This window comes from Onychostoma macrolepis, chromosome 18, assembly GCF_012432095.1.
Source record: "Onychostoma macrolepis isolate SWU-2019 chromosome 18, ASM1243209v1, whole genome shotgun sequence".
Taxonomy (NCBI): Eukaryota; Metazoa; Chordata; class Actinopteri; order Cypriniformes; family Cyprinidae; genus Onychostoma; species Onychostoma macrolepis.
This window is the reverse complement of record NC_081172.1, coordinates 4,438,868-4,452,827: the sequence shown is the minus strand read 5'-3', so window position 1 is coordinate 4,452,827 and position 13,960 is coordinate 4,438,868. Positions and strand designations below refer to the sequence as shown.

The 13,960-nt window shown below is 34.4% G+C and overlaps 1 protein-coding gene across 1 annotated transcript; it reads right to left on the bottom strand.

Moving 5' to 3' along the window:
- Positions 1–401: 401 nt before the first annotated feature.
- On the bottom strand, positions 402–13,453 carry zdhhc7 (zinc finger DHHC-type palmitoyltransferase 7). Its single transcript, XM_058751879.1, has 8 exons — positions 13,253–13,453; positions 10,211–10,287; positions 7,639–7,932; positions 7,427–7,551; positions 6,360–6,456; positions 5,775–5,856; positions 5,032–5,162; positions 402–4,143 (listed from the first exon to the last, which is right to left on the bottom strand). Exons 3-8 carry the CDS (start codon positions 7,924–7,926, stop codon positions 3,967–3,969), a joined length of 900 nt encoding a protein of 299 aa, XP_058607862.1. The 5' UTR covers positions 7,927–7,932; positions 10,211–10,287; positions 13,253–13,453; the 3' UTR covers positions 402–3,966.
- Positions 13,454–13,960: the final 507 nt, after the last annotated feature.

Here is a 13,960-nt window from a genome sequence, read left to right as displayed (position 1 = left end):
TTATTCTTGACAATAAAATAATATTTCAAATAAATGCTGTTCTTTTGAACTTTTTCCAACATTGATAATAATCAAATGTTTCTTGAGCAGCAAATCAGCATATTGGAATGATTTCTGAAGGAACATGTGACACTGAAGACTGGAGTAATGATGCTTAAAATTCAGCTTTGCATCACAGAAATAAATAATATTTTAAAATATATTCAAATAGAAAAAAAGTTACTTTACACTAAAATGAGGAAATATGATTGCAGTTTATTTTTAATCAAATAAATGCAACCTTGGTGAGCATAAAATAATTTTGGAATGGTAGAGTATATTCAATACTCTACCATTCACCCATGTGAGCATAGAGTTCTTAAAAAAAAAAAACACCTAAAGAAATCAGACTTGGGCTTCAATAGCTTTTAAATCTAATGACTTTATTATGTAAAAGAACTTTACATAAGAAAGAACATCATAACTTCATGACACTTGAAAGTATCAGAACAATATTTGTTTACACCATTTATTACAGACATAATTTCAGAATCGTTGCTTTGTGGCTGTAAACCCCGTTTCCAACATTTCCAAGTTCAGACACTGCTAAAATGAGCTTGAAGCTTTGAGACGTTTAGTTTAATGACCCGTTTCCCGCTCAGTGAAACCTGCAGCACTAGAAAGCTCTAATGTGGGGAAAAGGTGAAAATTGGAGACAAAATTTCCAGATTTTGTTGATAGTATCAGACTGATGATTGGAATACGCTTGGTTAAACCACCAAGAAATAACATATGTAATAGTTTATTCCCTAATGCTATTCTTCTGAGGTTAATGAAGGTCATTTAAGAGCAAACATCCCTCTTTAGTCAGTTTTAAAGTCAAGTATCATCTAAAATTACGTAAGCATATTTTAAAAACAGAGTTGAGGTCAGGCAAATACTGTTGCAGTAGTAATAATAGCACAGAATGCAAAACTGAATTACTCTAACGCAAAGAAAACTCCCTCTTCCACCCAATTAACACATTGTATAAAAAGCATGAGATACATTCTTAGTGATGTGCTGATAAAAGGCAAGTCTTCTCTTATCAAATTCAAAACATGATCTTCAGGGATTGCATATAATACATATTCCCTTTACAGAAAATTGAATAACTCGTAGACTTGTTTAGAAAGGCTCAAAACGTTTCTTTAAAGTAAAAATACATTACACCAAGCCATTCTAGTTCAATCGGAGTTACGCTGCATGAACCGTCTGTGTGAAAAGCCAATCATCACAACGAGAAGGGAATGTCTTAAACAAGGTTTCATTGCCATATGACAGTCATTAATGCTGAATAACAAAATTGGCACACAAACTCATTGTCACATAAATAAAATGCTGGAATTACACTGAAATTAATGGCAGAGTAACAAAAGGATTACTAATTCTGTGGTTTAATTTCATCTAATCATTTATCTAGCATTATGGATATCGATGAATCCAATGTCAGACTGGCTCAAATTTTCAATATCCATTTATCTCTAGTCTTTTTTGTTCAAACGCAGTTGGCTTCATCTTTTACATACGACTTCTTGAAAGCATCAATACATATTCAATGATTGTAAACATAATATCCGAGAGCATTAACACACATATGCATCTGTTCTGCTTGGTAAATGGAGTGGTTTTCTAAGCCTCTTAAAATCTATCTAGACCAATCCAAACTGGCCTTTTAGTGCTGTGATATAATTCTCATGTACTGCCATTATTTTATTTTATTGAATATTTTATAAGTAAAAATAACTAATCTTCTAAGCATACAGCAAGGCGAATCTCACAAAGCCAGTCAAAAACATTTCCAGGACACCAAAATCAAAAAAAAAAAAAAAAAAAAAGTTAATTTTATATTACATAAAGAAAATTAAGTCTATATTTAGGAACATAAGGACTGACTGATGATGATTTTTATATTTGGTAACTGATTATTTTGTTTTTTAAATTAAGCAGCAAAAATTAATGTGACTAAATAAAAATACTAAGACGTGCATTTTTTAAAATTATTTTAGAATTTTACATATTTTAAAATGTATTACGTTGCAATATTTTATATAGATTTTATTATTTAAAAGTGATTATATATATAAATATTCTAATATTTTGAGATACTGGATTTTTGCCTTTCATGAGCTGTAAACTCTATTCATCAAATAAAAAAAAAAAAACATGTAATGAGCCTAGAATATATGAAAGTTTCACTTTTTGAAAAGTTACAAAAAAAAAAAAAAACTGTCACCTTATTCTAATTTTTTGGGATGCACCTGTGTGTGCGTGTATATATATATATAAGCAAATAATTTACATTATATTAATGAAAGGGCCTGATTGTCTTTATGCAAAATATAATTTCTTGTTTTTTCATTTGGGGGTCAAATATGACACAAAGTTGTTTTTGACAGATTTTGTGAGGTTCCCTTGAAAAACAAAGCAACACACACATCGTCTCGACCCTGCCAAACAAGTTCCAGCTTTATATGATGAAAATATTTTCCACAAGGAAAACTTAGTGGTCACCATGAAACGATTCTCTAAGCTAAAGGTAAAAGCAATCTACCGACAAAAGTGAAGACGACAATGAAAACACGATGCAACGAGAAACACAGTATAAAACACAAAGTGATAGTCAGCCTCAGTGAATTGTGCAGCAAACTGACAAGCTCTCTACCTCTCACCACATGAATGGCGCCCGTCCACGTCAGCTCATTTACTGCTGCATGTTAAAATTGTAATCTACATGTTAATTAGAGTTCCTGGCTCAGCCGTGGGCCTTGTGCGCACAGAGGACGTACTTTAATTATGTATGCCATAATGTGATTTGTCTTTATTTATCTCACAGAGCAGCTTAAGGTCAATGTGAGAATTATATATAGTCACGCCGACCATTCAAGTTCTTTGTGGGACCGGCATTCATTTCAAGACTACAGAATGAGGCTATTATTATCTCTACAATACATGAAGATGAGAATATTTTAAAATGACTTTATAATTAAGGGTGTGTGCTAAAGACAAGGTGACTAAACCAGCCGCAAGCTCTTAACACCTAAGAAAGTGAATCTCACAAGGAAACGCCCAGTTCCTCTAAAATCAAAAGAAAAAAAATAATAATAATTATATTTCACAAAGAAAACAAAGCTCATTTTATCTGCAATTAAGATTTTTGTGCATCAAGCAACTAAACAAATTCTCATTACTGTAGTGTGAAACAAATCTCACTGTCATTGGTATAATAAAGAAATTAAAAAATTAAAATTAGCATAAATTATATTCAGTACAAAAAAAATCATGATGTAATAAATACTTAACATTTTAAATAATAGATTATATATTTTTTTTGCATTACAATAATGCAAATTAAATATTTACTTTCAATGTAAAAATAATAGCCTAGGTGAAGAAAAATAGTACAATATAATTTCCAATTTTTTCTTTTGATTTTGAGGTGATATATGTCCACCTGGGCATTTCCTGACAGTTTTTGGGAGATTCACATAAGAATTTTTTTTTTTTTTTTTGGCAAAACATTCTGTTTGGTTTATGATCTATTTCTTTAAACAACTATTGCAACCATTATTTTTGCCGCACGGTAGTTCTAGATGCAATTAATTCAGGCTGGATAACGGATATCAACACCCTTCAAATGTTCCGTAAATGTCCGAACAAAAAAAAAAAAAGAAAAGCAAATCAAAAACCCATGAGTGTGAATGTTCATGAAGACAATATGAGCATAACAAGTATGATCCGCCATCCGAGGTATTAATGTGTGGACACAGACAGGCTGTATCGAGACGTAGCCTCATTGTTCCAGGAGCGACATCAGTTATTTAACAGGTTTTCACCATAGTACCTCCAAACCTGCTTCAGCATTAAAGGAAGGAGTCCTATGTCCTATGTGAGGGGGGTAATAGGCATGAAGGCAGACGGCAGTGCCTTATAGACAGCATTCTTCACTCAGACTGAGAACTCCGCCCCGTTCTTCCGGGCGCGAACCATCAGAACCCGAAGGCGGAGTCCAGCAAAAGGGTTGAACCAGAGCAGAGAGGGCGGCCCGCCGAAAACAGCCTTCATCCCCTCCCATCGCACCCGCCGCTCCCATGTGGGCTTCTCGTTCTTCAGTCGCTCGATTTCCTGTGCGGGTCAAGCGAGAAATGTAAAGTTAAGGCTAGTACAGTCAGCGCATTGTTACAGAACTCAAATGCAGAGAAATTTTACTGTAATAATGTAGCCTAAAATGAAAATATCTTACTTTTACTGCTTTATTTTAAATAAAAAAAATTAAAATTTAATATTTGTATTTGTTAATGATTCATATAATAAAAATTATAATATTTTAATATATACATATATTAGTATAAATAATTTTGAACTCAAATTCAGTGAATTTGAACTGTAGATCTGAGAAATAATGTAGCATAAAATAATTTTTTAATACATAAAATATAGGTAATATTTATTTATATGATTAATATAATAAGCAAAACAAATATTTTATATTTAAGTGTGTCTGTATATATATATATATATATATATATATATATATATATATATATATATAGATCTGAGAAAATGTAGCATAAATTGGAAATATATTTTTACTGCTTTAAAATAAAATTTTGATTAATAAAATAAAATTTTATTATATACATATATTATTATTAATAAATTACAACTCAAATACCGTGAATTTGAACTGTAGATCTGAGAAATATTGACATACAATGAAAATATCTTGTCTTTGCTACTTTATTATACATAAAATAATTGTAATTTTTATTTTTATGATTAATACAATGAAAAAGTAAAACATATACACATACATACATATATATATACATATATACACATATACATACATATTTAATATAAATAATTATGCAGGGTTGCTTTTTTCAATAAGTATAATACATTGCAATAAATAATAAAACAACCATGGCTGTAAAAGTTCCTTTCCATCAGAAGTAATGGTAGTAGTAACCTGGTCAGAGGACTTCTGGAGGTTTGTGGAAGTTGACTTACCGTCTCATCATTACAGATGGAGTGAATCTGAGTGCCGAACATGACAGCAGTGAAGGTGAGAAACAGCAGTGCTTCCAGACACAGGAAAATCATCAGCATCACCGCCACAGGTGGGGAGAAATCACTACACTCTGCAGAACAGAGGAGAACAAACAACACTAGTCAAAACCAACGCTGGACATCAAATTCTTAAGTGCTTTGTATGAGGAGTAAAAGAACAGTAGTACAGATTACAATAAAAAAAAAAAACTATTTTATTCTAGTGGAAAGAAAATGAAGAAAAAAAAACAACAACTTGAAAAGTATCGAATACATTCTTAATGACATGCAATTAAAAAACAACTACATACTGTAGATACTGTACATGCAAATAAAAAGCCAATTAGAAAAAAAAAAAAAACATAATATACATTCTTGGTGACAAAGGATGTCAATTTGAATTTTTAAAAATATATATTTTTAAATATTCATTTGATAAAATCTGTTATTAATTTAATTATGAATACATTTATTGTAAACATATGCAAGGAAAATAAAGAATTAATTCTAAACTGTAATATTATAGACAGCATATAGTAAGCCAATATTATCACAAAGTGTTTTCTTAAAGTGGCTTATCAGAGCAAAATAAGCCTACAATGACACAGCACATTGAATGTCAAAATCTTGCACTTGACTTCTTATGACATGATATCATCTGTCCTCCGGTAATGGATTGACAATCTCAAATGTCTATTACCCACCATTCCACTGGACTTTGACACAGGTGAAGAAGTGGAAACCGCTGAGACACAGCGCATGCAATGAAATGGAGGCTATGTACATCTGGGAAGAAGAAAAGCACACTGAAGTTAAATATTGTTCAAAATTAAAATGTAAAATGCTTTAAAATGCTGGTTCCTTATGATGAAAATCTCTAAATATTGTTGTACACTGATGCCAGTAACATTTATCAGAGTAAAGGTCACTGATTAAGGACAATAAAGCAATACGGAGTGTAAATGGTAGCCCTACAATAATAAAAAACTAATTCAATCATTTTTTATTAGCAATGATCACAATAATAATTTGTTTCCATCAAGTAATACAGTACATTAGCCAATCCATACATTTTTTTTTTTTTAACAGTTGTCAAAGTAGTAACGGCCAAAGATCACAATATAAACAAATAATTGCATTGGACATATAAAACCGATTAATGATTACGCTCATGCAAACAGATCATCCATTTCATAATCATATTTTCTCTAAAACTAAGGCAAAAGAGGGTCAGCAATTCCACCACAAAATATTGTAAAAGAAGAAACAGCAGTATCAGACGCACTCACAGTGAAGAGGACAAAGAATCGCTGATTGTTCTCGCCTACACAGTTATTGACCCAAGGACAGTGATGATCCATCTTCCTGATGCACCTCTTACAGATACTACAACAAACAAAACAGGAGAAAAGACCATACCAGTTATAAAACAAGACGAGAAACGTCAAATGACTTGATTTAAAGGGGATATGTAAGGCAAAACAGTATTTTTGTGTCTCTTTTAAAAAAAAAAGTTTTTTTTTTTTAAACGGAACAATATTTTTTATTCATCAGGGAGGCATTCAATTAATCAGAAGTGACAGCACAGACATTTACAATGTTTCAAAAGATTTCTATTTTAATTAAATGCTGTTCTTTTGAACTTTCTATTCATCAAACAATCCTAAAAAAATTGATCACAGTTTCCCAACTGTTTTCAACACTGATAATAAGAAATGTTTCTTCAGTAGCAAATCAGCATATTAGAATGATTTCTGAATGATCATGTGACGACATCTGAAGACTGGAGTAATGATGCTGAAAATTCAGCTTTGCATCACAGAAATAAATAATATTTTAAAATATATTCAAATAGAAAAAAAGTTACTTTACACTAGAATGAGGAAATATGATTGCAGTTTATTTTTAATCAAATAAATGCAACCTTGGTGAGCATAAAATTATTTTGGAATGGTAGAGTATATTCAAACTAAACTGCAAAAATGGCTTCCTCAGTTTATAAGTTATGACATCACAACCATGAACACATTAAAATATGACAAGTCATGTTTACATAATACATATGTGGTATATAGTAACTTGAAAGGGATTTAATTTTTTCCAAATGCAAAAAGATCATCCAATTATAACAAGTCATTTTACATGCAAGTCAAAATAATACAGTAACTTAATACTGTAAAAAGTGTCAAAAAGAGGGTGGAAAATTGACAAAAATTAACTGGTTTTGGTGCTAGAAACCTGGTCTGACATTTTAAGAGGGGGAAAAATGCCACAAATGTGCACAGTAGAATGTGACCATGTACACATAAAAATACTGTTAGCAAAAGCTTTGCGATATATCAGATGTTGAACATACCTGCAATGGTGTGCCCTCTCTGGTTTAATGCTGCAGCATTTTGGACACTTGTAGATGACCTCTCCTGGCTTCAGCTGCAGACTCTCCATGTATTCTTTAGTGGCGTTACCTTTGGGAACAGCTCCCTGATAAACACAGCACACCTCACATCAATAACACCCATCATAAAATGTCCATTACCGCATTTGATTAAAATAACAGTCCTTTCTTACCGGATCCGTCAGCATGGTTCGCAGGTGCGACGTCAGCGCTAGCACGGCCAGAAAGTTAAACGCCACACCATTGATGAGAGAGTACCAGAAGCTTTTGGAGGGGAGCAGCATGACAAAGTTTACCACGAATTCTGCGTACAAAACCAGAAACCAGGTCATGAAGGCGCACACCATCCCGCAGCTGTCCTGAATGAACCAGACGCGGCTGGCTGCCACCTCCTCCTCCCCTCCGCTGAGCAGGGGCTGGTGCTGCTCCACATCCCTCAACCGGTGTCCTGAAGACTGCATTCTCACCTGCCAAGAGAGGAAGATGGGTGAGCAGGAGGAGCAAGACTCCCATTGGATCTCCCAGCCAGACATAACACTCATGCTTGTCTATAATGTTACTGTATAGATAAAGGAGAAGCATTGGAAAGCAATACAACATGTGCATGGCACTACAGTGAAATTAATTTTTTTTTGACATTGCTGGTTACAATTACAAATGGCACAAGTATGGTATAAGTTATCATTGTTATGCAGATGACATACAAATATATCTTCCTTCGAAATTGTTTAAGTCTGAATGAGAGTAAAACAGAGATTGTGGCGTTTACCCCTTCTGATACACACGGTATACCAAATCTAAATCTTGGTGTTCTGGCACCTTATATAAAGCCGTACGTGAAAAATCTGGGTGTGGTGTTGGACAGTCAAGCAGTTGTGAACTCTGGTAAAAATGAAGTCCTTTCTTTCTTTTACTAATTTTGAAAGAGTAATCCATGCTTTTATCACCACGAGGCTTGATTATTGTAACTCTCTTTATTTGGGGATCAGTCAATCCTCCTTAAACCGCCTTCAGATGGTTCAAAATGCGGCTGCCAGAGTCCTGACGGGAGCTCGTCCTGGACCCCTGTCCTTCAGTCTTTACATTGGTTATCTGTGCGCTACAGGATTAATTTTAAAGTGCTCTTATTGGTTTTTAAGTCTTTCAATGGTTTAGCACCCTCATACCTCTCGGATCTGTTGATAGACCACCAACCTGCAAGAGTGCTTAGGTCTGCCAACTTAAGGCTCTTAGTGGTTCCTAGAACCAGACTCAAGTCTAGGGGTGATCGAGCATTCGCCATAGCTGCTCCGAGACTTTTGAATAGTCTTCCTACAGAAATCAGAGCCGCCCCTACACTATCCATTTTTAAATTTAGGTTAAAATAATTTTTATTTGATCTGGCTTATTCATGATTTGCATTTTTATTTGTGACCTTGTGACTTTGTACAGCACTCTGATCAATGGTAGTTGTGTTTAGTTGTGCTTTATAAATAAATTGAAATTGAAAATTGAAATTGACGTTGCTACAGACATAAAATTATACCTCAAATTGTGTCTTAAGGAAAGATAAGTTATTACTTTTCCAAATGACTGAATGTACATTTTTATAGCAAATTAAAAAATGGGTTCAAAAATGTCATCAACTTCCATTTAAGGAAAGACTTGAACCATATATATAGACCAGAATAGCACAGTGACTTGAGGTGGGCTCTGACTTGAGTCGGTAAGCAATCCTATTTAATATTTTGAATTAGATGTATTTTGATTTTTTTTTTTTCATTTTCATTAAAATAAAGTTTAAATAAATTGTTTCAGTACATCAAGTTATACTGCTCTGGCAAAAATTATATATATATATATATATATATATGTGTGTGTGTGTATGTATGTGTGTGTATGTATGTATATATATATATATAAATTTTTTATTTTAAGCAACAAAAATGTTTTTTATGGTTTTAGTTTAAGTTAGCTATAATAACCTTGTTTCACAATGATTTCTGAAAGATTGTGTGACGCTGAAGACTGGAGTAATGATCAGAGGAATGCATCACATGTATAAATTACATTTTAAAATATATTCAAATAGAAAACTCTTGTAATAATTATATTTCACAATTTTGCTGTATTTTTCATCAAATAATCACTGCCTTGGTGAGCGCAAGCGACTACCAACCCCAAACTTTTGAACAGAAATGTACTTAGAATCAAGCATGCACTTCTATCTAAATAATATAATAACCCACTAAATATTTTAAATTCCCAAATCCAACCACTAGAAACAGACACAAATACAGTGAAAGTCCAAATCTAAGAAGCCTCATATTTTTGTAATTAAAATTTCAGTGTGTAAAAGGCTCGGGAGGGTGTCGCCTTCAAAATGAAGCTCTCCTATAATGCTGTGGAAACCATTTATTATCCTGGTATTACTGGAACTTCACTGCCAATCTGGTGTCTTTTGTTAAAGAAACAAGGAAGAAGTTTCTATCTTCAGCTTGGGCTGAAACTTAGCATCTAATTTACATAAATACTTTTGAGATGCAAATCGCTTACAAAACAAAAGACCAAACAGCCTAAAAGTAAGATGTGAATGGTCAGTGCCAAAAATGACAATGTACACTCATTCCAAAGCAGAAAACAGACTTAAAAATATATTGTGAAATTCTTTACAGTAAATGCTCACCTGCACATATTTGCTTTTCTGACAAATTAAAGTTTGTTACTCAGTGTGAGGGGTTTGTTCAAGCGATGCAAATGACTCACCACACAGAGCGTCCCTCACAATGACATCCTCTTGAACCCTGTTGGGTTTGAACTCAAAGGCATCCACAGTCTGGAGCCTGCAGAGGACACACACATACAGAGAATCGTGGGATAAGTGATTATACCTACGGCAAGAAATGAAAGTGTGTCAGTAAGCGGGGCAATGCAGACAGAGCCTTATTTTCAGCCTTACACATAATTAGCCTTCATCTCTAACAATCATTTAAATATATATATATATATATATATATATTTAAACAAGCTGTATATTTTACAAAGTCAAATCTGCAACCTAAAATAACACACAGGCTCAACTATATGTCATGGTTTAATAGAATAATAGTCTATTTATATTTTCTAATAATGTCCCTAACTAATTCTGATCATTTCTTGCAAAAAACTTTCTATGGCTATATTAATTTAAATGTTGTCTTGGTGAAGTCAAACATAATTACAATTTGTTTTGTTTAGTGACTTTTAACACTAGGTTACGCGATGTCTCACACTTACAATTTGAAAAATACTGCGCTTAACCAAGGGTCATGAAATATATGTTGGGCTTACACTGAACCCTTCAGTGTTAAATGAATATAGACAACACAAATTATACACACACACACACACACACACACACACATACATACATACATACATATATATATATACATACACACTTGTGTAAATGTGCAATGAAGGTTTATATCAGAACGGTCTTGTTATTGACTGAAAAATCTTGACATTCATCCTAGCTAAGTAAAAAAGTAATATAAGGGTGTGTAAATCATAACACAATGACATTTTCATGTAAATTATCTTAAGTCCTTCATGAGTAAAATTAGTTTGAAAAGACGCTTATTTAAGAGCCTATCATCTGATAAAAACCCTCAGTTTCACTAACCACCTCATTGATAATGCTGTGGTTGATTTCAAACAGCTTTCCCTCAGTCAGATTAAACTAAATAAAAAAATCTGCCCTGATATCAAAAGATTCACGTTTTTGAAAGCCCAAAACATTCATAAACGTTACAATATATACAAACTTGGAGACCTGGGCATCAATACCTCAATGTGTAACTGGATTTTGGACTTCCTGACCAACAGACCCCAGAATGTTCGATCAGGATTCACCTGCTCCACATCCATCACACTTAACACTGGTGTACCACAGGGCTGTGTGCTAAGCCCGTTTCTCTACTCCCTCTTCACCTCCGACTGCAAGCCTGTGTATGGATCTAATTCCATCGTCAAGTTTGCAGACGACACCACGGTGATTGGCCTCATCAGTAACAACGATGAGACTGCCTATAGGGAGGAGATCCAGCACCTGGCCACATGGTGCACTGAAAATAACCTGCTCCTCAACACCACCAAAACGAAGGAGCTCATCGTGGACTTCAGGAAGGAGTCAAGAGGCACACACGACACCATCCACATCAATGGAATGGCTGTTGAGCGTGTCTCCAGTTTCAAGTTCCTGGGGATCCACATCTCGGTGGACATGTTGTGGAAAACCAACACCTCCAGCCTGGTCAAGAAGGCTCACCAGCGCCTCTTCTTTCTGAGGACACTGAGGAAGAATCAGCTCTCCTCTGCTATACTGGTGAACTTCTATCGCTGCGCAATAGAAAGCATCCTGACCAACTGTGTCACAGTATGGTATGGGAGCTGCTCTGTTGCGGAGCGCAAGGCACTGCAGCGGGTGGTGAAAACTGCCCAGCGCATCACAGGGACTCCACTACCTGCCATCGAACACATCCAGAGGAAACGCTGTCTGCATCGAGCTCGCAGCATCCTTAAGGACTCCTCTCACCCAGCCCACAGACTGTTTTCTCTCCTGCCCTCCGGCAGGCGTTTCAGGTGCCTCCGGACCAGGACCAGCAGACTAAAGAACAGTTTCTTCCCAGAGCTGTCTCTTTACTGAACTCTAACCCCGTTGATCCACTTCCTCATATATTATTAACTCTTCTCTCCTACCTCACATCTGCCTTATTTGCACTACTGAATGTAAATTTTATCACAGTAACAACTGTTTACTTTTGTATCTTGCACTACCATACCTAAATTGGACTATGCTCATTTGCACTGCCGACTGTTGTTACATTATCAATGTTTACATTAATATTTTGCACCGTATGTCTAATTGTAATACGCAATCACTTCCACTGCACTTTTACACCTTGTTTATAGTAACAGTCATCTGTATATATATTATATTGATAGTACATATCACCTGTAAATTCTGCCTATAGTAATAGCCATCTGTATATTTATTCACTATACATATTCACCTGTAAATTCTGTATATTTATTCACTATACATATTCACCTGTAAATTCTGTATATTTATTCACTATACATATTCACTTGTAATTTCTGTATATTTATTCACTATACATATTCACCTGTAAATTCTGTTTATATTAATAACCATCTTTCTATATATATTTATACATATACTCAGTACATATCCTTGTCCTGCACTTATTCAACCATTGTATATACTGCACTTGCTACTATTGCACTTCTGGTTAGACCTAAACTGCATTTCGTTGCCCTGTACCTGTACTTGTGTAATGACAATAAAGTTGAATCTAATCTAAAAAATCTAAACAAAAACTCTCATTCACACACAAACTGAAAGTGACACTGGCCTGTTATGAGGAAATGTGTTTTGATTTGCGATATTTGTTCCGGGCAGCTAAAAATAATAAACAGGCACAAAATCAGCGTGTATACTGTGATTACTTGTTGTTATTTTGTAAACTTCCATAGCAACCATCATAATAACACACCTATATATTTGTTTATTTCTCTTTAAGATTAATCTCCCGTCACACCCTTCATCTAAATCATCGTTTGGTTTTAATATTTACAACCTGCCTTATTTATAACTAATATATTAGCAATAAACTCTTTAATTATTCTGACAGTCTCATTATAAAGCAGTAAAACACATTTAAATTAGCTGATAAATCGCAGCCATACAAACAGCATCATGATTCACTTTCTTTATCGAAATACTGAGCTTTTTCTTTCGCTTACCGCCTCCGAAATCAGATTTTTTTCGCCAGTTGTGATTCTCAGATGAGCGATGGGCAGATATAAACAGATCATTTCATTTCTCAAGCTGTTTAAAGGGTTTCATAGGTGAGAAATAATGATGAGGGTCACACACACTTCCGGGGTCCAGTGCGATCATTTCTGCTGCTTCTGCTGTCCGATGAGTGACAGGCCTGAACACACGCCGCTCGCCTCTGACCTCTACCGGCGGATGCGGAGCGCTGCAGCGCGCAGGGAGCCTCCTAATTTAATAAGGACCTCCAGGGAGGTCTCAGGTGCCCTCTGCTCACTTTCTGTCTCAGTGGCAATTCTACGGTTTTTTTGTTTTTTGTTTTTTTAAGAGAAGGGCCTCAAAGGCAAATGTGCAGAAGACCAAATTAATATAATGTGGTGTAACGTGGATTCAACACTTGATACATGTTACTTTCTTTGTAATTTAAGACAAGTGACATTTTCAACTATATGAAATTCTGTAATACATGTTATACCATAGTCTGCCACTGGATAACAATTAGTAAAAGGCTAATTATTATTTCAGCATTGCTTTTCATGGGACCAAATTGGTCAAAATGAGCAGCAATATAACATTGTTTGAATTATTCTGACCTAATTTGAATTCCAGTATATATATATATATATCCATCTCAAATGTAACACTGTTGAACTTAACTGACATGTATCGTGAACACA

Bases quoted from the DNA above. Each gene is read 5' to 3' on its own strand.
- zdhhc7 (XM_058751879.1), bottom strand. From the start codon at position 7,926: ATGCAGTCTTCAGGACACCGGTTGAGGGATGTGGAGCAGCACCAGCCC. The intron at 6,457-7,426 runs GTATGTTCAACA...TGTTTGTTGTAG, and splicing joins GAGAGGGCACACCATTGCAG to TATCTGTAAGAGGTGCATCA. The intron at 5,857-6,359 runs GTGAGTGCGTCT...TCTTCTTCCCAG, and splicing joins GATTCTTTGTCCTCTTCACT to ATGTACATAGCCTCCATTTC.